Genomic DNA, 23,925 nt, shown 5'->3' with positions numbered 1-23,925 from the left:
AAAATCACAGGATTATTTTAGGGGAAGGGTTTTCTTAAGTCAATGTGACCCTGCTGGTAATATAACTTAACTTTTTGGTCACCAAACCAAGGAGTTTCTCCTTCATATCCAAACCTAATGAACGAGGTGAGATCATCTCCATTAAAGAACTTTATTAGGTACCCAGTTACTGAACCCCACCACACCAAGCAGGTATACCTCTAGTAACATGTCCCTCATCTGGTCTCAAACAATTTTTTAAAGCAGGTTTTCTGTCTATACACTGCTGATAAAACCATATTGTCAAAAAATACTGAAAGCCACACTAACCTAAAGGTGCTGACCTCATCTGTGTCTCAGTGCAAAATGACACCAAGAAGATGCCAGGTGTGTCCACCAGTAGGCCCGGAGGACCTGGAAATGGAAAAACAGTCCTGGTCAGGGAGAGCTCAAGGTGGCCCCAGTGTTCCACCTGGTACTCAGCATGGTGAGTGTTCACCAGAACTCTCCGTGACTGACCAGGAAGGTGGGCGACTGCTCTTCTGCTGTCCGAGGCTCGGCACACACTGGGTGTGCCCTGCAGGGGGCTTCCTCCCTACCTGGCTCATCCCCACCTCGGCATGCAGTGATGCCCACGCCGCGAGCTCCACTCCCTGACAGCTCACTCAGGAGGGCCCACGGCCACAGTGGGAGGCAATGGTGAAGGGAGAAGACGGAGTGAGAAAGTCACAGTGAGAAACACGCTTCTCGGCCACCTCTCATCTATCACTTGCCCAGACTGCAGGACAGATCCAGGACAAGAGGAGTCTCTGGCGAGAAGGGGCCTCTCCTCTTCCCCGGACCTACACCATGAATCCACCCCTGGGCTGGCAGAGAAACCGAGGGCTCCAGAGAGGACCGTCCTCCTTCCTCCCAGCCAGGGCTGCTCTGCTGCCCTTCCCTCCTCTCCTCCTCAATTCAGAAGCAATTTCAGAGTTTCAAAGAGATGAACTACCTTGGCAGGATGGGCACAGGCAGCAAAGTACTCATATTCTGCATCTCTGTCTATATATCAAAGTGGCAAAACCACCAAGAAGTCAGCCCTCCGGTAGAGTAGGCAAGAAAGAGGAACACATCCTGGCTGGCCATACTGAACTGACTGGAGAGTCCCTTTGACAGATAAATATTCCAGAAGTTTGGGTCCAAGCCCTCTTGCTCCTAGAACAGTTCAACCAACTAAACACAGACAAGAAGTCAGTCCTTCTCTGTGTGTCTCTGTGTCACTGGGAACATTAATTTTTTTTCCTTTGGCAGATGGTTGAGTCACAGAGACAGAAGGATTCATAAAATTCACATGAACATCCTGTAAACATTTAAACACATAAGATTAAATAAGGCAACCATGACCTTGATTCAAGTTAAACTATCCTCCTTTTTTTTTTTTTTTATGCCTACGAGCCTAAATCCTGCAGTTTGGAGTCTCATCTTCCCACCTCTTCCCATACGCTCAGTTCTCACTGGGCATGTCACAGGTACATGCAAGCACACAGTGCTTGATTAATTTGTTTTGAAATGGGAAATAAAAGGCATCAGAAAAAAAAAAAAAGCAACAACTTGGAACACCTGAATACAAAAGTCTTACTAGTCCTCTATTAAATTGGATGCGCTCTACAACACAGAGAGCGTCAACATAAAATCAATGGGCAGAAGAAGTGATATAAAACACATTCATTGTACCGTACACTCTGTTTCAGCCTCTCTCTGCTTCCCAACTATATATATGTATTATAAAGCATCCCCACCAGAGACGCCAGGCCCGGGACTGGGAGGCTTTGCTATGGTTGAAAATTCTGACCTAAAGAGGCTCAACTGTTTTATTCGAGCTCACAGATTGCTGGGCCTGGAGCCACGGCCCCTGCTGCTTCAGCCTGGAGCTTTACCCCTAGCGTCCCAACACGCAAACTGCGCCCGCCCCAAGGCACCGCCACAATCAGGTTGTGAGATTAACACTGCCCTCCCACGGTGAAGTTTTATGGCCCGAATCTGCCCGCCGCTGGGCTCAGCAGCAGCTTAAAGCCAGGCTTGCTCTAAGGCCAGAGCATTGTGGAACTCCCGAGCTGGAGAGGGGATATGTAGCTTTAAACATCTGGAGGTGTAGAAATACATGTGTCAGCTTCCCTGTATGCTTGTTACACTGTTCAATACACGGAGGCTTTGAAGATTTTTCCCAGTAGTGTTTGTTACCTGGTGTAAATGTGCCCTTTCTTACAATGCTTTTTATTGCTCTTGGCTAAGAATACTGGACAGGGACAGGGGACCTGGCTTGTAGGCAGGCAGGCTGCTTTGCAGGAGAACTTGAACTTGATGTACACGAAGCTGACAATTCCTTGAAGGCCTTGTCAACCATCCGCCCAGTAAACACCGCGCCACTACCGGGAGTACAAACAGACCCAAACCCAAAAGCGCACTGGCAGGCTCTCTGCACCTGTCGCAGAGCCACGGTTGACATTATCACTACACAATGACTCTCTTTTTGAAGTTGTTTTCCTGAAGTTTAGCAGTTTGAATGCTAATCCCCTTAACAAAACTGTCCGCATCTTTGCCCCCCTTCCTTGCTCCCCTTAATCTCCTTCTCTCCAGGGAGGAGGGCGGGCGCTGGACACCAGTCAGTCTGGTCTGCAGCACCTGGATTTGCATTGATTCAGTCCCTTGTCATTCATGTTACCAACAGGAATTAGCATAAGGCATTAAGGGGGAACTCAGGAGGAGAAAAGAAAGACCATTCTGATGGAAATAAGGGGCAAAGGAATAATCTGCCATCAACTAAAATGCTTATTTGTGTATGGTTTCCCAAGCAAAGCTCAGAAAAAGCCTATGTTGATTTTAGTGTACACAAAGAAACCTTAATCCTTTCAAGGCAACTAAATCACCCCAGAAAAGCAGCTCAGAAGAAAGGCACCCTGTCAGGGGGTGACTATTCACAACCAAATAGATGCCACAAATCACACTCTGTAAGTAAACACAAATAAGAATGTGGGAAACGTTTGATTGGAAAGGGAGGGCAGGGGGAGGGGGCAGAAGCCAGAGGGGAGAGGCAGAGAGGTGCTCCTCCCTGTCATCAATCACTCCCCATCCGGCCAGAGAGAGCAGCCCTGAGAGAGCCTTCCACCCTGGTGGGGGCAGCGGTGGCCTGAATGCAGGTCCCAGAGTCAACTCTCAGTCCAGGGCTGATCCCGGCATGGGGAAACACACTGCAAAGCTTTATAGCAAAATGGCCAAAGAAAGACACAGTCACAGGGCGCTGGAGGTCCTGCGAGGGACAGGCAGGTTGTCACTGAAATACAGAAGACCTCCTTTTAGTGACCTGGCCTATCTCAGTCTCCTCCTCCTCTCCCCTCCACCCCCTTTCACATAGATACACCACTGTCTACCAATCCTCTCCCTCATCAAAATGAGCAATAAACAATTATGTATTTTTACCTCTGCGCACTGTATGCTGTGAATGACACATGCCTTCTTTTACTGGGCTTTTTAGCATTATGGTTAACAAATTTACACAAACTTTCAGTCCATCAAAAATATGATGAAATATAAAACTGGAAGGCTCCATTATGCAATAAAAAAAGATAAAATTCACTATGACAATAATTCCTGAAGTAACAGCAATCACATAAGCATTCACACCTCAAGGGAACGCTAAACATAATGTACTATTTAAAACTGCAGTTGGTTCCAATTCTAAAATAATCTGGGAGCTCAAAGTAACTGCACCTGAAAATATGTTTTACTAATCAGCTAGCAAATAACGCTAGCCCCTGCAACTAAGGAGGGGCTCGGGTGGTTTCGAATTTCATTTGATGAAGGCCCGACTCCGCCCAAGCTGCCAAGGCTCTTCCGTGTAACACGACCAGATTCCCACAGAAAGCACACTTGCATTTAGCAATTATCATGCAATCACTTGTATCAGGTTCTACCATGGAGACGAACAGATGAAACAGTTTCTGTAATTTATACCTTTCAATCATACACCTTTGCAAAGCCCGTGATTAGACGCTCCCTTAAACTTCATTATTTCCAACAATACTGCTACAAATGAAAACTGTCCAGAAACCTACTGGTGATGATTTAAGATAAGCTTTTCCTTAATGTACTGCTATAGCATTAGCCTCTCTAACGCAATACTGCGGTTTGGAAGAAATTAATGGGATAGCACATATTTAAATTTTGCCCTCTCGTTCATTTATTAACTTTACAGAAAGCCCACAGCAGAGTGAGGCATGGTTTATGACCATAATACTATGAATACTAAACATTCACTGGTTATTAGTCTGCAGTACAAATCGGCTGTTTATATATAGTTCTCTGACTGCCGGGTAGTCGATAAGTAACAATAAAGTTAAGGTATTTTGATAACTATTATTCTCCATTACAGCTTCCTACATTAAATTAAAGTCACGTAGATAGCAGTGATTTCTCAGTCAAATCAATTTAAGTAAGGGTTCAATGTATTCTTTAAAATGAACTGTCTTTAATGTATCACAAAAGAATACAGAGTCTGTCTCAAGCAAAACCACCAAACAGTAACTTAGTAGTTCCAGCATAAAAAAAAAAAGGACTTGTTTTTTATCCTTTCTCCAAAGCAATGACAATGATACAAATACAAAAATACATGAGTTATTGCTAAGAATTAGAGTCTTACCTTTGTTTACAATAACAGTATTGAAGAGTTTTTCAGAGCTGGCATCTGATGCCTGAAAAATAAGAAAGGAGAAAAAAGAGGTTATTACTCTCATTAATATTGTCGTCATCATCATCATTACTATTATTTGAAATCAATTGACTGCATTTTGGAAAAGCCTAACAGGGAAAGCAGCAATGTTCCCCAATCCTCCATAAGGTGGTGCTAGTTGACTGCATGAGGGAGACCTGCAGTGCAGCTGTTTGCTGGGGGAAAGAATCTGATTTAAAAAAACGTGTCCTTATTAGACTTATTATCTGTGCAAAACATATTTCTATGAGATGATACACAAAATAATTCAGCTCATTCACACAATGATTTTGCAATTTCGTTGACAGATCATTATTTTGGAAATGGTACGTTTTTATATTTGCAGACATGCCTGTTTTTCCCTTTTCCTTTACAAACCTGAGATGCCTGTTATTTAATGCTAAGCTTTTCCTCACGAAAAAGTGTCTATTGCTCCCCAAAATTAATTTTTAAATATTCATCTGATGACCCTAAGATCCCTTCCCCTTATAAGTAGTAACCAGATTGACCTTGGTATTGAAACTAAAGCAAGCTGACCTGTCCCCAAACCCAACACTGTACATGCCATCAGCACAATTTCCTTTCCATTTTCTAGAGATCATATCTGCTAATTATAATACTGGCTTGAGGAAAGTGAAACAAGCCTGTTTAAACAGCAAGAGTGCAGCCAATTTAAATTATACACTAACATTCTGGAAAACATGAAGTCAGTGTGGAAGAAAAAACTTTGATTTTCAGAAGCATTGAATATTTCCAGAACTCAAAAAAATTAAAAATTAAGCTCCCTCAATACATAACCTGAAGATGGATCTATATTTAAAGTTATTATAGTTATGTTACATGTATGCTGTTTTGGCTCCTCAATCCTTGTAAGAAATCACTAATGTTTCACACTGTAAAGAATTGTATGTTTGACAAAGCAAAGCATGGACTGCTGAAAAATAAGAGAAAAATGTAGAAAATAGAGGAAGGGGGAAATCCGAAGTAGAACATACTCTGACTTTGGGGCTGGCTTTTAGAGACAAAGAAGATACTCAATTTAATTTCTCCACGTTACATTGACGAAGATGAGATATTCCTGCGTACATCTGGGGACCACGTTCTAGTGCTCAAAGCAAGTGATACGGGAAGACATAAAATATTTTTATTATGACTACTTTTTACTTTATTTTTCTTCTAATTTCCCAACTGTAGGGGTGGTTCAGATGATTAACAGATCACGAAAAAAAAAAAAAAAATGAATGTACGTGCAAAACAGTGAACTGTTTATAAACACAGTTTAAAATAAATCCTAGATTTTTCCTCTTATTTTGCAGAAATAAAAACAAATACACAAAAGGCCTTCCTGACATCTTAAATAAAAAAATTGTACATCATAGTATCTTTTAATAAAAATAAACTTCCAAAAAAGTATTACATGGAGGGGAAAATAAGATATTCGTTACACAGATCAAGAAGACTAAATTATAAAAGCAAAAATTATAGAAATAGCGCTGTTAAATTGTTACATTAAGTGAGATTTGTAGGAATGTGATTTTCCCAGGTAAAAACAGGTAAGAATATTTCACTATTCTTCGATGAAAAGGTATCTCTTGATTCTAACTAGAATGGCTATGTTAAATTCATGGCTTAAAAAAATGAACTCCAGGTGATTTTTTAAAAGAAAAACAAAGTCTGTTAATGAAATCATTATACCAGACTGAAATAATAATCCTTGCAGATTTTGGAAATCACTACAATGAGTCTAAACCGACTCAAATAAATATAAAAACAAATTGCATCCTAAATGCAAAAAAGCATGGGTAAAGAAAGAAAATGGTTCCTCGAGTTTTTATTTGCACTTGTGTGTGTGTGTGTGTGTGTGAGAGAGAGAGAGAGAGAGAGAGAGAGAGAGAGATGGAAAAGGACAGAAGCTGTAGGTGAATGTGAACAGGCCCTTTGGTTGTCTTACACACCCTCCCCTTTGGGCTACCACCTTTGTCAGCTCCACTAGGCTCCATGCTGTATTCTTAATAGGTGGTTAAGGAATCCTATGTCTGAAGCAAACATAGATAGGATCATTATGATACCAAGCAGTAAGTTATGATGGAAGTAAGTGTGACAGGACATTCACAGAGGCTTAGGAGTATACCTTCTAATAAAAGCTTTTCAAGCCCTTTAATTTTCTGATACGTGTCACAAAGCCTGAAATGATGCCTCGTCCAACTGGGGAAGGCCGCCACAGAAAAAACCACCAAAAGAAAATGATTGCAATGGGGCTATGGCTGATCTTAAAATGACTTAGGATCCCTTTTCTCTCCCATTCAGGTTGCTAAAAACTGGCGGTCTCCTGCCCTGAAAGTCAGAACAGAGCTTCTTAGCCAAAGTCTTAAGTGGAAACTACAAGAAAATTCTTTGCTTTTCCTCCATAAACTTTCCAAAATCGGCTTACACTTTTAAAGCATTTGTTCAAATTATTTGGCTCCTTGGGTTTTCATCTTTGGGACATTTTTTTTCCACTGTGTTTAGGAAAATATCTTCAATTCCTTATAATACTTGGATCGTTTTCCTGGCTTGATTAGATATAGATATATTTTAATCAAGACCGCCAAATGGAAACGTGGCTTTTGCTTCTCTGCTTTTCAACGTGGGGGTATCTTTACATGCCAAAGAGCTTCATTTAGATTTTGTTCGTCATTTCGTTTCATTCCCCTCACTAGCTTTTGGAGGATTGAGGGCTCTTTACGTGGCTACAAATATAGATCGACCACCAAAAAAAAAAACTAAAAGCTTTTTTTGGTTGCCTTTTACTTAGGGGAAGGCGCAGATTTGCTTTTCAATACTAAAATATTACTAGATGCCGTAGTTGTTTAGAGAAAAGTTAAATAAGTCAAACAGATTGGAGGAAGGAACACGGAGAATGAGGGAAACGAATAAAAGCCTTCCGTGCAGAACGGGGTGGGACGCAGCCGCATCGCTTCGGGGTCTACCTTTAATTCCCTTCGCTGAAGGCCCTGGGGACAACCCTCCACACCCACAGTATGAGGGACTTTTCAACAAGAAAAAGAGAAACCTCCTGGAAACTTAAGCGAGAGTTCTTTCCCGCACTGCTGAGCCCAGATCTCCTTTCGCTTCCCGTTGGCACCGCGTGCGGGCCAGGATTCCGACCTGGGCGCGGGGACTGCGCGGCGAGCCCAGCGCCAAGGTCTCCGGCCGCAGCGACCAAGGCCCCGGGCCCGGGTCAGGCGGCGCCCCTCGGATGGGGGAGGCGATGGGGCGTCTCCCGCCCCCGGGCCCCACAGCCGAGCTCCCGCTGCCCGCGCCACCGCTCCCCCGCGGAGCCGAGCCGAGCCGAGCCGGCGAGGAGGAAAGTACAAAGGCGGGCGCCAGGACTGCGGAGGGAGAGCAGGAGGGAGGGGGAGGACGGAGCGGGCCTGGACACGCTGGACGCGAGGAGCCCGCCGCTGCCACCCGGCCCTCGGGTTCGGCCGCTGCAACAAAAGACCCCGATCGGCGGCCTCCCTTCCCACCGCGGGCGGAGGGCGAGGGCGCTGTGCCCCAGGGCTGCATTACCTGGTCGCAAAGGGTTAAGCGGTCCTGTCAGCCCCAAGTTCATGGCTGGGTTCCTTAGCGGGGTTCACGATGGGGGATCGTCAGAGACCAAGGGAAAACCAGCCAGACACACGGAGAGAAAACGCCCGACTCCAACTGGGCTCAGTTCGCAAGTCTCCCTCCTGCTGCCCTAGCGAAAGTCTGAAGCGGATGCACGAACCAGATCCGTGGGGGGAGCGACAGCTTCGAGCGGCCGGGAGCCGGCGCCGCACACACATCCAAGCGCGGCCGAGCCAGGCGGGCGCCGGGCGGCGGCGGGAGGGAGTGCACCCAGCCCGAGCTCGCCCGCTGCCTTCGGGCCGCTCCTGCAGCGCACGGGGCCAGCGGGGCCCTGCGGGGACCCGAGGAACGTCCCGGGCGGGCAAGGCGGCGAGGAGCGGCTGGAACCGCGGCCTCGGCGCACGGAGCTAAGAGCGAGGCGGCGGCAGCGGCGACAGGACAAAGGAGACCATGTGCGGAGGGAGGGAGGAGGGAGAGGGAGGAGGAGGAGGAGGAGGGCGCACCGCGGCGGCGGCGGTGGCGGCAGCTTCTCCCGGACGGCAGCCGGGGGCTCCCAGACTGCTGGGCCCGCCTCTCCAGCAGCACCACAAGCCGCCTGGTCCTGGTCCCGCCACTGCCGCCGCCGCCGCCGCGCTGGAAGGGAACGCTCCGGGAGTCTTTATTTTTGGCTGATCTCACCGGCGAGCGGCTCGGGGGACGCTGCAGTGGCTGGGGCGCCTGGTGGGCTGCTCGAGGCCAACGGCGCCTCCCGACTGGAGCTAGAGGGTGGCGGGGGAGCGCCCGAGGCTGGCTGGGCTCCTGCCCGCGCTCCGCTCGCGGGCGCCTGCCTCTCCCGCCGGCTCTCGGCTCAAGTGAACTCCATCAGCGACAGTCACCAGCGCCGCAGGCTCCCTGGCTGAACGGTATTAGGAAGGGGTGGCGGCACCGGGGCTCCTGGCTCCGGACTTCGCTCCCTGACTCCACCAAACGTGCCTCCTCCAGTCGCTCACAGCTCTCGGAGCGGGACTTCCTCGGCGGCGGGCGCGCTGAGCCGGAGCTGCCGGTGCCACCGCCCCTCCTCCGTCCCGCCCCGCGTGCCCCGCCCCTTGCCGCTCCTCCTCTCGCAGGGCGCTGGGTCCACCCAGTGAGGGCGCAGTCCCTGGGCTCGACACCAACAGCTGTCGCTCCCCTTGCGGATCAGGGCCCTAGGTCCCCAGGACGCCTTCCTGGAGGACGGGAATGGCGGGAACTGCAAAGCCCTCCGCCCTCCCCAGAGTTGTGGCTTCCAATATTGCGCCCAGGCAGGGAAAAGCCACTAGGCCCATAGCCTGGAATTGAACTGCAATTAGGCCAACCATGTCTGCGCGGAGCAGGCTCTCTGGGCAAATAAGTAATGTATGTGAAACGCTTGGCACGTAGTAGGTGCTCAATACAAAATAATAAGTATATTGCTGAAAATGGAAGGGAGAGGGCTTAGAGTCTAGTATTAGAATGAAAAGGTCTTAATCTAAGCTCATTCCCATCATGTTCCAAAATTGAATGCAAGTTTGTTATATCTTAAGGATAATTGAGTGCATGAACTGGCAATTTACAAATCCCCTCTCCCCTTATTCTTTATATCCACTGACAAACTGGAGCTGATTGGTTCCCTTGGCATCCAGCAGATGTAGGGAAAGGAATAAAGCAATGCCACAGCCTCACTACATGGGCAGCAATTAGTATCTTTCTAACATTTATCACCATGTGTTCCTTAGTGCAGTCCCTGGAAGGGGGGAGAGGGCGCTCAATGACCACAAACTGGCCTTTGGTGGATTTCCCCTGAAATCTCATGCTGCCCAGGGCATACCCAGCCCTCTCCTGTCTAGCCTAGGAGCCCCTCTGCAGACTTCTGGCCTCCTTACTCAGGATTCCAAGCAAAGAGGCCCTAGGCCATCCAAGGTGGTCAGGAAATCCTCTGCAAACAAAACGTGTGACTTTCCCAGCACAAAGGAAAGAGGGTGACAAGGCCTAGATTACACTGGGAGGGTTCTAGGGTAGAGCACCCACACCTGGGAGGAGGGACAAGAGAGGGAGGCTTGCAGTTCCTGATTTCCCTTCTAGCGCCACTGTTACCTGGACTAAGGTGAGAGGAGAGGAGAGGAACCTGGCTGAGGAGAGACGTGCAGCACACACCAATGCCATGGAGACTGGTTTAAAGCCATAAGGCCCATTCCCCACCTCTTTGAAGCTGAACATCTGCCATCGTTTGATTTCATGGCACTCTTGAAAAATGTCTCAACAGGGAAGAAAGGGGGTGCTGGCTGTATGGCACATTCCTTTTTCTGCAACCTCCCAATAGAACTAATCTGGGAAAAGAGGATCTTACTCTCTAGCCTCATGTCCTCCCCAACTGGTCGCACGCTTCATGCTGTTTTGCAAAACAACTTTTTAAGAAAAGATAGGTAGTAGAGAGAGATTTTTCTCCACTCCCTAGAGAAGTTAGAAGAAAAGGTGCTGGGAAGGTGGAAGCGAGGAGTTGGATTTTCCTATGGCTTATCAGATGTCACTAAGACCAGCTGAGGCCCTCCAGCTAGGCAGCCTTCGCTCTGAAGCTGTTTTTGCAAAACCCAGATAGCTCAAAGGCAAACATTAAATTTTCAAGAAAAGACATTAAAATGTTGTTTCTTTCGGAGCAATCAAAATGGGATGGTTTTCTCGTCTGCTGCTCTAATAAAATCAGTATCACGGGGAAGAAACTGCCAGAGCTCCTGCCAGGCCCCCCTCAGGGTAAACAGAGAGGCACGGAAGGACAGGGCAACAGAGATGGCCAACCGAAACCACCACTCAGCCTCGGAAGTGCTTTCCTTCAGCTTCTGACACGGAGCACGCCTTGCGTTAGACTGTCATCTCTGATAATTAGGGATCAGACCACAGAGGAAAGCCTGGAACAGATCTGCATGTTGTCCCTGCGTTTTGATTATCTGTAATTAGGAGGAACGCAGAAACGACAACAGGCAAGCCCAGAGAGAACCCACAGAACACGGCTTCTGCGCACCCACATTCAGTACCTGTCTCCCCACTCCTTGTACCTGGCCTGCCCCCCACCCCCCCGCCACAGCCCCCCACTGCCACTCTGCTTCCGTTCTCAGCTTCTCACCAGACATGGGAATAAATGCATTCTGATTGGTTGCTCTGCTGTCCCGCCCTTCTGGAAGGGAGGGAAGCAATGTTAAAATTGGAAACGAATAGGTCCAGGACAGCATCAGAAGTACAGAGAAAGAAGACAGAAAATAAAATAAAAATAAATAAAAAGGATAACCCACACACTGGGGGACTGGATAACCTGGTCCAAGATCTGACTTTCAAGAATCAAGAACATTTATTTATTTTTCTTGAGAAACTTCACTTCTCTTTACTGAAATTTTCATCTAAAGATGATGAAGTCAAATGTCTGTAACATTCGGGTTTAACATACTAGCACTAATGGGTTGGCGTCACCTTCAGTCTCTGAACCAGGGTTAAGGAGAACAAGTCTTACAAAGTGGGACCCTAACAAGAAGCAGATTGCAAGACTACGGACTCAACGGCCTTCCCAGTGTTAGATCAGTTATTTCAGAACGAAGAACAACTTTTTATATCTGACTGACAAGCTTAGTAGCCAAGTTTATGATTAACCAGCTAAAAGTAAAAACAAAGATGCTAAATTATATATGGGGTCATCTCCCTCCAATCTCAAAATATATCTAAATATATCTAAACTCAGATTAATGTCTAATGATAGTTCTTCTAAACCCATCTAAAAAGGCAGAGTTTTAAAGCTTAACCTATAAGGTTTGATTCAATTTATATCATAAATTACCAGACTGAGACTATAAACATTTTTCTGGTAAAATATTTCCTACGAATGCTGGTCTTCTGTTGAGCATCTTAAATAGAAAAAGTTCATTAACATCACGGCCTTCTCCCTCATAAATAGAATGTACTTCAGGTGATTCTTGGGGTGGTTTAAAAGAAGAGGAAGTCTTTTACAAAAATTTCCTCAAGTTTGTATATTTTAAATTATGTAGTCTGAAAAGGCCATAAAAGGGGAGTGACAGCATGAGTCCTCTCTCAGACTCTGGGGGGGGGGCTCCCCTCAATGCTGTCACCCCCATCTGGGTTATTTCTGTGTCTCTGGGAGGCAGGCCTGAGCTTTTCAAATTCTAAAGCTCCTCACATACTGACAATACACATTTCTACCTATTCTTTGAGTAGAGGTTAAGAACCAACATCTGGTTGACAGTATGGCCCTGTCACTTCTGAGCCAGAGGGAAAAGCTCTTCACTCTCCATGCCTCCTTTCCCTCATCTGTGAAGTGAGATGACAGTCCGTGCACCTCTGAGGGCTGGTGTCAGCAATGGCACCTGGCACTTAGTAAGTGGGACACGTGTGTTGGCTACTGTGCTGAAAGATGACACTCTTACTTCTATTCTTTAACAAAAGAAAAGTATGCTCTGGAATGGCAGCAATGAACATGGCCATGCCTTCCCCTGGATTCTATCAATGACAGCCACCACAGTGACAATAAAAATACCCAAGTGAACATTAAAATGACAACAATCCCCAAAAGTGGTGACAGTGGTTTGTACCGTCTGTCCTAGAAAGCATTACTGCAAACAATCTCTCCAGATTAGGTCAGAACCAGGATATTACATGACGTGGGTCACATGATAAGGCTGAGGGCTGGGAGTAACATGGATCTTCTTGGTCGATTATTGTACATTGTAACTTCTTACAAAAGGCCTACAGATTTGCTATGATTCAACATGGTTTCTCGCTGATACAGAGGCAAGTTTTGTTTTTTGCACCTTTTCTCTGTGTGGGAAACCCATCACCTCAATTTGATTTTATTATTTTTTTTTATAAATTTATTTTTATTTTATTTATTCATTTTTAGAGAGGAGAGAGAAACAGAGAGGAGAGAGAGACAGAGAGAGGGAGAAGGGGGGAGGAGCTGGAAGCATCAACTCCCATATGTGACTTGACTAGGCAAGCCCAGGGTTTCGAACCGGTGACCTCAGCATTTCCAGGTCGACGCTTTATCCACTGCACCATCACAGGTCAAGCTCAATTTGATTTTAAATCCCCTACACAAGGACTATGCCTTGCGAGTCTTTATCTACACTATGGACATGGCAGCAGTAGAAGGAACAGAGACCTGTGCCTGGGGATGGGGTCCAGCACTTCGCCTCTGTCTGTGAGGCTACAATGCCAGCCTATTCCCTGTGACACACCTTCTCTATGAACCTAGTATCTTGCGGATCTAGTTCACATCTTAGGAAGTGTTCACAGGTTGTGCGCCCAGCCCAGTCCTGGGCGGCCTGTCCTTAATAGATACATGATGAGAGAGGATGACCAGATAGCTAAGATTTCCCCAGCCTGCCAGGGCAGCTGGGGCACCTGACAAGTGACTGGGTAACTGCAGGACTGAAGCCAGCTGCCGAGAAGCCCAGGGGACCTGCAGGTGGACGGCCACACCTGCTGCTCCTTGCCCACGTGGGCAACCAGGAATCCTCGTGAAGAGAACTGAAGCCAACAGGCTGCTCACCCCTAGCAGGCGGGCTCTCTCTCCACTGCCGAGGTTGCCCGGTTCTCACCTCTGTTAATTCCCAACCTAGTTAGTATCTTCCATGCTGTCCAGCCCAGGAGATGAAAACCCTTCCTGGGTCCCAGGGATTTCCCCTATGGAGGCCAATTCATTTTAAATGACACACCATGATGCCTGGCTAGCCAACCTCGGGTAGCCCCCAGCTCCTCAGCTCTATGCCCCCCCCCACCCCTTCTGAATAAGGAGGTTTTTAAATGGAAGGTTCATTACTTATCACTCTGAAAGGGGACCGCAATAGCTCACACTCTCACCGTGGTAAAGCCAGAGTCTCTACCGTTATACGCCTGTGTTCCTACCATTGATCACGGAGCTGCAACAAGAGGGAAGTAAATAAACCGGACTGGGTTAGTTTATGATGCGTACTATGGAGACGCAGGGGGAAATAAATATTTTCCAAGTGTAGAAGTCAAGGAAAAGAATTTTACTTTCAAACTTCACAGTGTACTATAAACTACAAAGGGAAAAAAGTATTAAAAAACCCATAAAATATCTCTTACTTAACCTCCAAATCTACATTAAGATATGAATACTCAGAATCTGACAGTCCCACAAAGAAAGGCAATGAAATATAAAAACACATTGCGAGCCCTGGCCGGTTGGCTCAGTGGTAGAGCATTGGCCTGGCGTGCGGGGGACCCGGGTTCGATTCCCGGCCAGGGCACATAGGAGAAGTGCCCATTTGCTTCTCCACCATGCCCCCCCTCCTTCCTCTCTGTCTCTCTCTTCCCCTCCCGCAGCCAAGGCTCCATTGGAGCAAAGATGGCCCGGGTGCTGGGGATGGCTCCTTGGCCTCTGCCCCAGGCGCTAGAGTGGCTCTGGTCGCAGCAGAGTGACGCCTCGGAGGGGCAGAGCATCGCCCCCCTGGTGGGCAGAGCGTCGCCCCTGGTGGGCGTGCCGGGTGGATCCCGGTCGGGCACATGCGGGAGTCTGTCTGACTGTCTCTCCCCATTTCCAGCTTCAGAAAAATACAAAACAAACAAACAAACAAACAAAAACACATTGCGAGCTCTGCTCCTGCTGCCTGACGACACCCCACTTCTCACAGAAGTGCGTGAGATCAGGCCCACGAGGCCGTGTCTTCCTGCCTCCCCCCCCCCCCCCCCCCCCCCCGTGCTCAGCTCAGTCTTCGGTCAGGCCATTTGGTACTGATGAGTGTCTGTAATCAGGGCTCTAGCGACCTGTATTTGATATCAAGTCTGTCCTGCTTGAGGACAGGGACTCACCCTGCTCACATCTCCGATACCTGAATCCTCTCACTGTCTCTACACAGAGGTGGGGGTGGGATGGGGGACCAGAAGCCATTAAAATGCACAGTGTGTGCAAAAAGTCTGCATGAGCCAAAAAGATGGACAGAACAAAATGAGTAAATAAGTCAATGAAGATGATAAACCGAGGAACATAAAGCGTTAAATTGAAGAGAAATGCTCTCAGTGAGGCATTCCCTTTAGCTATCTTTGCATAAATTATCCCAGAATCTGATTCTTCGCAGGCTAACTGGCCAGTATAATCCAGGCATCCCCAAACTACGGCCCGCGGGCCACATGCGGCCCCCTGAGGCCATTTATCCGGCCCCCCGCCACACTTCCAGAAGGGGCATCTCTTTCACTGGTGGTCAGTGAAAGGAGCACTGTATGTGGCAGCCCTCCAATGGTCTGAGGGACAGTGAACTGGCCCCCTGTGTAAAAAGTTTGGGGACCCCTGGATAATCCATGGCCTCCGGCCTGGTGGTTAGGAGTGTGGGCTGGAAGTTAGAGGGCTGTCTCTTTGAGTCTAGTCTCTATCATGAGAGCTGGTTCATCTTGGGTCATTACTTAACATTTCCTAAGCCTCGTCTTCCTCATCTGTAAAACGGAGCTAGGAATATAAGTCAACTTTCATCGAGTAATGTTGCAAACATTAAATAAAATAATGTACATGATGCAACCTGTTGGTTGCTCTTCCCACAAGGATGACTCGTTAGAAGGTCCTTTAAACTGGTGGCAGCCATTTCTTGGGGGGCAGCTGAGAGAGAGCTGTCTAGTGGTGGAAAGGGTGGCTACTGACAAAGGCCCTGCGGGGTTCAGCTCCAGGCACATCCTCCCTCGCCACTCATCAGCTGTGTAACAGTGAAGAGGCTGCGTCACCTCACTGTGCCTCAGTTTCCTCACCCATACAATAGGGCAGTAACAGCGCCTACTGTGATCACCGCGAGTGCTGTGCGGGTTCAGTCAATGAATACATATCAAGCACTTGGAGCAGTAGCTGGTCTTCCTTAGCAACAAGCTATCTAGGAGTAGATGTTCTGAGTTTCTGGAAGACTTGACCAGTAGTGGCCCCTCTTGGTTTTGTAGAGGAAGGGGAACGTTAAAAAGGTCCTGGATGGCGGCATGACAAAGGCAGCTTTGCTGTCCTCTCTACTGGCCGATGGGCCACAAGGCTGAAGGAGGGAGGACTGAGCGTGGAGATGGTGCCGGGCTGGGGCTCACCTGGGAAACAGCGGCTGTCACTGCAGCCGTGGACAATGAAGAGCTATGGCCATGGCTCCCAGGCACAGTGTGGTCTTGGGAAAGAGAGGCCAAGAAGGAAGGCAGTCTCCGCAGCCGCCGATGGGGCGCAGCTGGCTGTGCTTCCACAGCGCACCATGTGGCCTTGTTGGAAAAGGCTGCTGGGAAAACAGCGGCGGTGGTCAGCTGAGCGTGTTCTTCAATTTTCCCCGTCAGAGGCGTTTGGGCTCCTGTGCACTGAGTGAGCTCCCCAAAATGTTTTGGCAGCCCCAGGGGAGGGAAAGGCACCCCTAAAGCCACCCTAGATCTTCCTCAGGTGGATGCTTGAATGGTTTGTATAAAAACTGAGGTTGTCACCTTACTTGGCTTCCCCAAACATATTCACCATTAGACAAGTCATGCAGGTACATTATTACAGCTTCAGTTAGGTCTGGCACTGAGGAAAAACGTTTTCGGTATCTGACTGCAGAACCCCAGGGAAAGGGAACAAGTGAAGTCCCAGGGCGAGTTGCTATTCTAGGTCCGGGTCCGGCTCAAAATATGATTTTAATCTTCATTTCAGGACCTTGAAATGGAAGGGAGGGAAAAACCAACTAACACACTAGTGAAAACCCGAGACCAGAAAAAGAGCAGAGGCCATAATTTATAGCCCATGATGTCTCTTACTGGTCCTAAGGCTTGGCCTCTCGTAAGGGTGCTGCCGTGCCTGCCTACAGTAACATATATTTTTCAAAAATGTTTACAATTATTATGCCATCTGCTCTTACACCAACCCTGTGAGGTAAACATAGTAACTGTTCTTCTCTTCCATATTTCAGATGGGGCCACTGGTACTAAGAGTATCACCACCAACTGTAGTGGGGAGTCGGGATGTCAGCACGCTTCTAAAGTATCCACCAACTTCTTTACCAGACCATGCTCTACCATCCATCCTGCTAGGTGAGGATGGATGGTACAGCATCTTCTCGACTTCTTACTCCCTTGGCCAAACCTGGAATTTCAACATACTCTCAAGGCTGAAATATGTCAGTTCTAGTCGAGGTCAAAATAAATTGTGACAGCTAAAATCTAGAGAGGTTTCCAGATCTAAAGGGTCATGGGAACGCTGCCTTGAAGCTGTGCGAACACTACCAGGCTATGTGACTAGTTTACCTTTACGGATTTCTTTCGTTTGGAAGGTTACTGACATGCATATGAAGGTTATTTGCAAAAGTAACATGACAAACGGTGGCCAACTGCATGTCAGCACATCTTTCTCTCCAACTGTCCCTCAAAAAGTTTGCTCTCTTCTCCTGGAAACGTGTTACCTAAAAATATTGATATGATTTAGGAAATTCTATCCCTCCATCTATACTAATACACATGGACCTAACAGGCTTCTGTGCTTTCATGTTAACCTCATTATGGAGTATCCAGATGGTCCAAATATTTACTTGCTGAAATTCTTGCCGGGCAAGAATGAATCATTTGCTTCTACTGTTTTGGTGAGTCATACAGTGGCTGGGGTACTAGGTGGGCAGCTAGACTGTCAAAGTATTCATTCACTTGGTTTGACTTTCCTGAAAGCATTCTACTGACCAATGTTTCTGATGTTTTTCTCCCTGCCCCTTCCACACTATCAGAATGAAGTGGTCAACTCTAACATGGCTATTACAATAGCTTCCACCTCTCTGGCTTTATGAATCTAATAAGCATACTTTGAAAATGGTCACCTGCTTATACACATGCCAATTGCTTCGCCCATATAGTGCTGCTACATTGGGCGAAGGCAGGCCTGCGTGCCCACAAAGCCTGCTAACTCCTCTCTGGGGCTGTACAGTCTCCAGTTACAGACCTTTGTTGCAAAGTAATCAAACGAGCAATTTCTTCTTCTGCTCCCATCCCAGCTTATCTTGAAGATTTCCTTAGGGAAATATATCCAAATAAATGTCTCCCATGTATTTACCTGTTTCTTGGCTCACTTCTGGACACTGCTATTCCTTTAAGGGCATAAATGTCCTTAGTGGGAACAAGATACTGCTTTGGCGAGCAAAGATGCAGGAGTGCGAGAAATGTTCCTCCCCCTCCCCCCATCCCTAACATCATCATTACCTTATTAGACGGTTAATAAACAGTTATCAGAGCAATGAGTTAATGAACAAATAACCATATTTCTGCCAACTAAACAGCAGAGAATGGAAGACATTGTCTCAAAAAATAAACTAAACTGTAAAGTCCTTTCCACAAGCTCCCACCAGTTTAGAATTTCATAGGCTACAGGCACCCATCGTCATAAGGCTAACAACAGAGTACATGTAAATTCTCTTGAAAACTGATTACTAATTAAAATACCGCCTCAACCACTGTGGTAGCTACTCTCTAAATACGGCCTCCAATAATTCTGGATGTGCATGCCAGTCTTCCATGAGAGGCTGCAGCTTAATGTTCTCTACCCTTGAATCTGGGCTGGACCTGTAACCGTTTCAAGCAATAGCATGTGGAGGAAGGGATGTTGTAAAACTTCAGAGCCTAGGTGTTAAGAAGGCTTCTGCTTCTTTCCTCTTGGAGCCTGGCCGCCATCGTGTGAGGAAGCCCAAGCAGCCCCACAGGGCAGAGAATTAATCTTCAAGACCTAAGCCCTAGCTGAGTTCCTAACTAACAGCCAATCACAACTTGCCACCTATGTGAATAAGCATCTTGACTGTGACTCCTCCATCCCCAGCTGAGCTTGCCTTAGCTGAAGGCCATGGTGGAACACAGAGAAATTGTTCCTGCAAAGCCCTGACCAGATTGCAAAGTTGTGAACAAGTAAATAATTGTTGTGTTTCAAGCTATTACATTTGCAGCTTGTTACAAAGCGGTAGGCAACATCCATCTCAATTATCCCCAACATTCAGAAAAAGAAAGAAGGTGAACATATGTCAGGGTAAGACCATATCCTTGAACATCACCTTCTGCTTTCTTGACTTTGCAAGGGAATGACAAGGACCACCACTGAAGCACAGATAAAGCATTGCTGGTGTATAGGAAAGCAGGTTTTTAGATATCAATTTTGTATCCTGTGACTTGACTATATTTGTCTATTCTTTCTAATAGTTTTCTGGTGGAGTTTTGGGGCTTTTCTATATATAGAATCATGTCATCTGCAAAAAGTGATACTTTTACCTCTTCAAGTTCATTCCTATGTGGGATCTACAGCTGAGACCCCTAGACATAGACAGGAGCACGGTGGGTCCCGGAGGGGAGGGGTGGGGCGGTGGGCGGTAGAGGGGACCAGACACGCGGTGACGGAAGGTGGCTGGACTCTGGGTGGCAGGCACACAACACAATCAACACAATGTATCTAGATCAAGGGCCGTGGAGATGTGCACCTGAAACTCGTGTGATCTTAAGGGCGAATGTCACCCGGAAAGCAACAACAAAAGAAATCCTGACATAAGAGAACTCTTTGCCAAAATAAGGAAGAAAAGTTTTCAATTTGATAACTTAGAAGAAAACTTAACATGACAGTGTTAATGAAAGGATAAATCTGATCTCCCCTTTCCTTCTGGAGGCTGTGAATGTTTGCAAAACGAAAAAGTCGTTAGTAATCCCTTCCTTTATCTAAAACAGATTGCCGTTTTAAGCACAGCCTCGTGAAACTGCAGGTTCAAAGGAACCTGAAACCGAATTAGCATAAAATCTGGAATTCTCATTTCCACCAAATGCACAGCTGCCATGTGACAGCTCTTCTGTGATTTCGGTTTCAAATAGAAACTGAAAGTAACTGAGGTGGTGTGGGCCACAGGCTCCACACTTTCAAGCCTCACTCTCCTCCACAGACCCACACACTCGAGAGAGAGAGAGAGAGAGAGAGAGAGAGAGAGAGAGAGAGAGAGAGAGAGAGAGAGAGAAGGAGAGGCTCACCTGAAACCTCCCGCAGTGGGTCCCCTGTGTGGCCACCTGCCTGACAAGGCCAGAGAGGGGAAATCCCAACGCCAGGGAGAGCTCCTATGTAAGAAGGGTAGGGGTTGCCCACAGGATATGAATACTTCACTAATACCTTTAGAAGCATTAAATATTTTTAAGTAAATTCATACACACACACACACACACACACACACACAGAACTCAAAGTGAATTTGCTGGGACTGAGTTGGTGGGGGAGGTAGAGCACCCTTTTCCCGGGTTTCTGCATTACAAATGCCAAGAAACCCACACTCCATACGCTGAAATTTAAACACCAGCAGGTATGTTATTCTCTTTTATGATTCACTTAACACTCTCTCAGCTTTCTCTTTAGGTGGTGACAACTCTAAGGCATCTACATTGAATTTTGGACAACCCAAGGGTGGGGTGGGGGGGGAGCTTTGCCTACTGTTGAAATACCATCACCACTGGGACAAAAAGTTACACTTCTTTGTATCGAGAAGGACAAAAAATAAATAAATAAAATAAGAAAAGATACGATGTATCTGACCCCCCTGAGGAGCACACATGCCAGAAGAGCATTTCCTCACCCCAGCAGAGAGAGTGCGTTTGCCAAGAGCCATCCCAAACTTCCTCCTCTGATCCCCAGATGATCAATTGCATTAATTAAGTGACAGCTGGTGGGGGCCGCATCAATAGCACATGAAAAGCAGGTTGCAGCCGGGCAGGGAGTGAGAGGCACAGCCCTCTCCTCCTCTTCTCACATCCCTCCTGCCAGGCCTGTGGGATTCTTGCTGTCCACCACGCCCCCCTCAGAGCCATCTGCTCCTGATGTTACTTAACATCCACCAGGAAGGCAAGAGATCGGGAAGGGGCCCATGTGGGCCAAGTGTGGCGGGCCAAGAAATTCACAGGGAAGTGAGTGTGGACCTTCAGGGGCTCACTTTCACCCAGGTTTGTGCCTCCTTTGAAGTTCCTCTACCGTTAGGTGACAACTTTTCATATTCTCTGGGAGAAGAAAAAAATGTAGTGAGCATCTGGTACTTATACAGAATCTTAGAGGGAGTTGACGGATTTAATTACAAGTGTTAATAAAACAGGAACATTGTAGCCAGGCTTTCAAATAGCCACTTGCCTATAAGTTACAAGACTTTCCTTTGTGCTGCTGGTCAAGAATGCAATCAAGTTTCCCAGCAATGAGTTCTCTCAGAAAAAGGGAGGCCGATGAAAAGAGAGTTGGCAGCTGGTAGCTTTTATTTTAATTTATGATGCTGTCCTTCTTATACAAAGATCGAGCTACCAACAGCATCCCACTGGGTTGTGTGTGCTCTGAGTTGTTCTTCCATTCGCACTGGTGGTAATGGGTTTTCTCTCTCTTACTAGGGCTCACTTAGAGCCGACAACATGCATTTCTGAAATGAGTGGCTGCGTTTCAAGGCATAACATCAGGCCAGGAAAAGGCGTACAAATAACTGATCAACACGAGGGTCGGAGAACTGACTTGGTGCTCATTGGCAGCGGGCTCTGCTGAGGTTTAAAAACTGGTTGCAAGGCTATTGGGGACCATCCCAGGAGAGCGTAGGTGCTGAAGAAATACTGGACCAGACTATCAAAGTCAGGGACCTGAGCTGTGGGACAGATGCCATCCTAACTAGTGTGGCTTTGGGTAAGTCACTGAACCTTTCCTTCATCATTCAAATGCATTAAAATCGAGATGAATACTCTCACTTTTTTCTATACATAAGGTTTGGGGATTTTAAATGATCTAGCATTGAAATTATAAACAGAGAATAGTCATTGTGTTAGAAAATAACATTTCCTCTTTTCAGTTTCTTAACGGCTAAGTAGGGGTATACTGCTACGTGTGACTTACCTTTTCTGTGCACCCCCACCCCTGCTACCCCATTTCGAGTTTCCTAGTAAATCAATGAAACGTCAGAAGTGTGATATTGGTTTGTATTTAATCCTTCCAGCTGGCAAGTATGATTTAACTTCCTCATCAAAAGAGCCAGGGCACACATGAGCCTCTCGAGCCCTCTGCCTCTGTCACTTGGTACCGCGGGCCCACTGAACACATTTGTCAGCTTGGTATTTTAAGAGCAAAACCAAAAGGGTACGTGTGTCATCATGCCCTCTTTAATCTGAGATCCTCAGGGGAAGGACTTCAGAAAGAAAGGGGAAAAACCCCCCACAACCCCTTCTCCTGCATTACCCCGCCCCCCCGATCAGAACACTGCTGAATTCCAAGCAGGGCTTTGCCTCAGTCAGACCGTGCCTGGCCAAGGCAATGTGCAGGCCACATTGGGAACCAATTTAGTCATTTCTGACTTCTCAACAATCAAATAAAACAATAAATAGCCTGGACTGGGCTTGAAGGGGAAGAGGACCACATGTATTTCCTCTTTGGATTTTTTTTTTTTTTTAAACATGAAAGTTTGGCTTGAAAAGAACTTATTGCGCAGACACATGTGGCCTCAATAGGATAGATCTTTAACTGATGAGACAGATTCCAGATTCAAGCACACAATATCAGGATTTAAATCCTCAGAATTTGGTAATGGAAAGTTTGGGTCACATTAAGGGCTGTGGGATCGATCCAGGGATAAGATTTAGTTTTAAATTAGCCTCTTGGGCAGGCTGAGCATCCCCCTAAGAAGCACCATATGTCTCGAATTCCACCCCTTTTCCTTCTCTCTTGGCAATTCCCGTTTGATGGGCCAGAAAATTCCTGGCGTCAGACCCCTTCCCTGCGAGTTTATTGTGGACTCCCATCCCGGGGAGTTATTTTCCTTATGCTCTCTCTTAAAAATTGCTTCCCAAGTTCTTATTTTGAAATATTTCAGACTTTAGAAAAGATAAAAAGATGGTATATGGATAGCAAGGCACAACCCTTCACTGAGTCCTCGATTGGTAACATTTTGCCACATTTTACTCTATTTCTTCTTACTGCTCAATTGTAGCGAGACACACAAACCACCGGTATCCACTCCCTGACCTCCTAGTCTAGTGTCTGCACCGGGAGAGGGAAGCTCTCCCAGCTTTCCTTCTGGTTCTTGCTTTTCCCACGGTGCTCATCCGAGTGGCGAGCTGTGACACTCTGCGCCATGCTTCCTGGTGGGCAGGGTCCCTGGGCATTGGAAAACCACACATTTACCAAGTCTGCATAAGCTCGGTCCTTCTTTCTGCTGCCGGGACCTATGATGCCTAAGCCCAGCCGGTGGCCCCTGGAGGTTGCTTCGGGCTTGGGCGGAGCCGAAGGCACTTCCCTGCTCTAGCACACATTGCAAAGAGGCTTGTTTGGGGTGTCAGTCATTTACCCCGCTAATAACGAAGCAGTAATATTTGACTTTTCAGTGCTTTTTCATTTCTAGAACTGAAGGAGAATGTACCTCTCTCGGAGTTGTTGCGAGGGTTAAACGAGCTAGAGCGGTCCCTAGCGCACAGGAAGCACTCGGTCGACACACGTGACTACCAGGTGTCACGGGTCTTGCTCCCTCTGGCACGGCTCGGAAGGAGAGCTGGTCGGGGAGGCGAGATCTGGACAGACGCTGGAACACGCTCGCCTCCTGACCGAATCTAAACCTTTCCTTAACTCCGACAGCTTGTGGCCTAGGCGTGACTCGTTTTTTACA

The 23,925-nt window shown here is 47.1% G+C and overlaps 1 protein-coding gene across 3 annotated transcripts in view; it reads right to left on the bottom strand.

Moving 5' to 3' along the window:
• Positions 1-23,925, bottom strand: part of AUTS2 (activator of transcription and developmental regulator AUTS2) — a 1,175,598-nt gene that overhangs the window by 86,640 nt on the left and 1,065,033 nt on the right. For all 3 annotated transcript variants that reach the window (XM_066382453.1, XM_066382455.1, XM_066382454.1), the window contains exon 6: positions 4,658-4,709. In XM_066382453.1, coding sequence (XP_066238550.1) covers positions 4,658-4,709 — 52 coding nt within the window. The remainder of the gene's footprint in view (positions 1-4,657; positions 4,710-23,925) is intronic.

Source organism: Saccopteryx leptura, chromosome 4 (genome assembly GCF_036850995.1).
Source record: "Saccopteryx leptura isolate mSacLep1 chromosome 4, mSacLep1_pri_phased_curated, whole genome shotgun sequence".
NCBI classification, from domain to species: Eukaryota; Metazoa; Chordata; class Mammalia; order Chiroptera; family Emballonuridae; genus Saccopteryx; species Saccopteryx leptura.
This window is presented reverse-complemented; position numbering and strand designations above follow the sequence as displayed.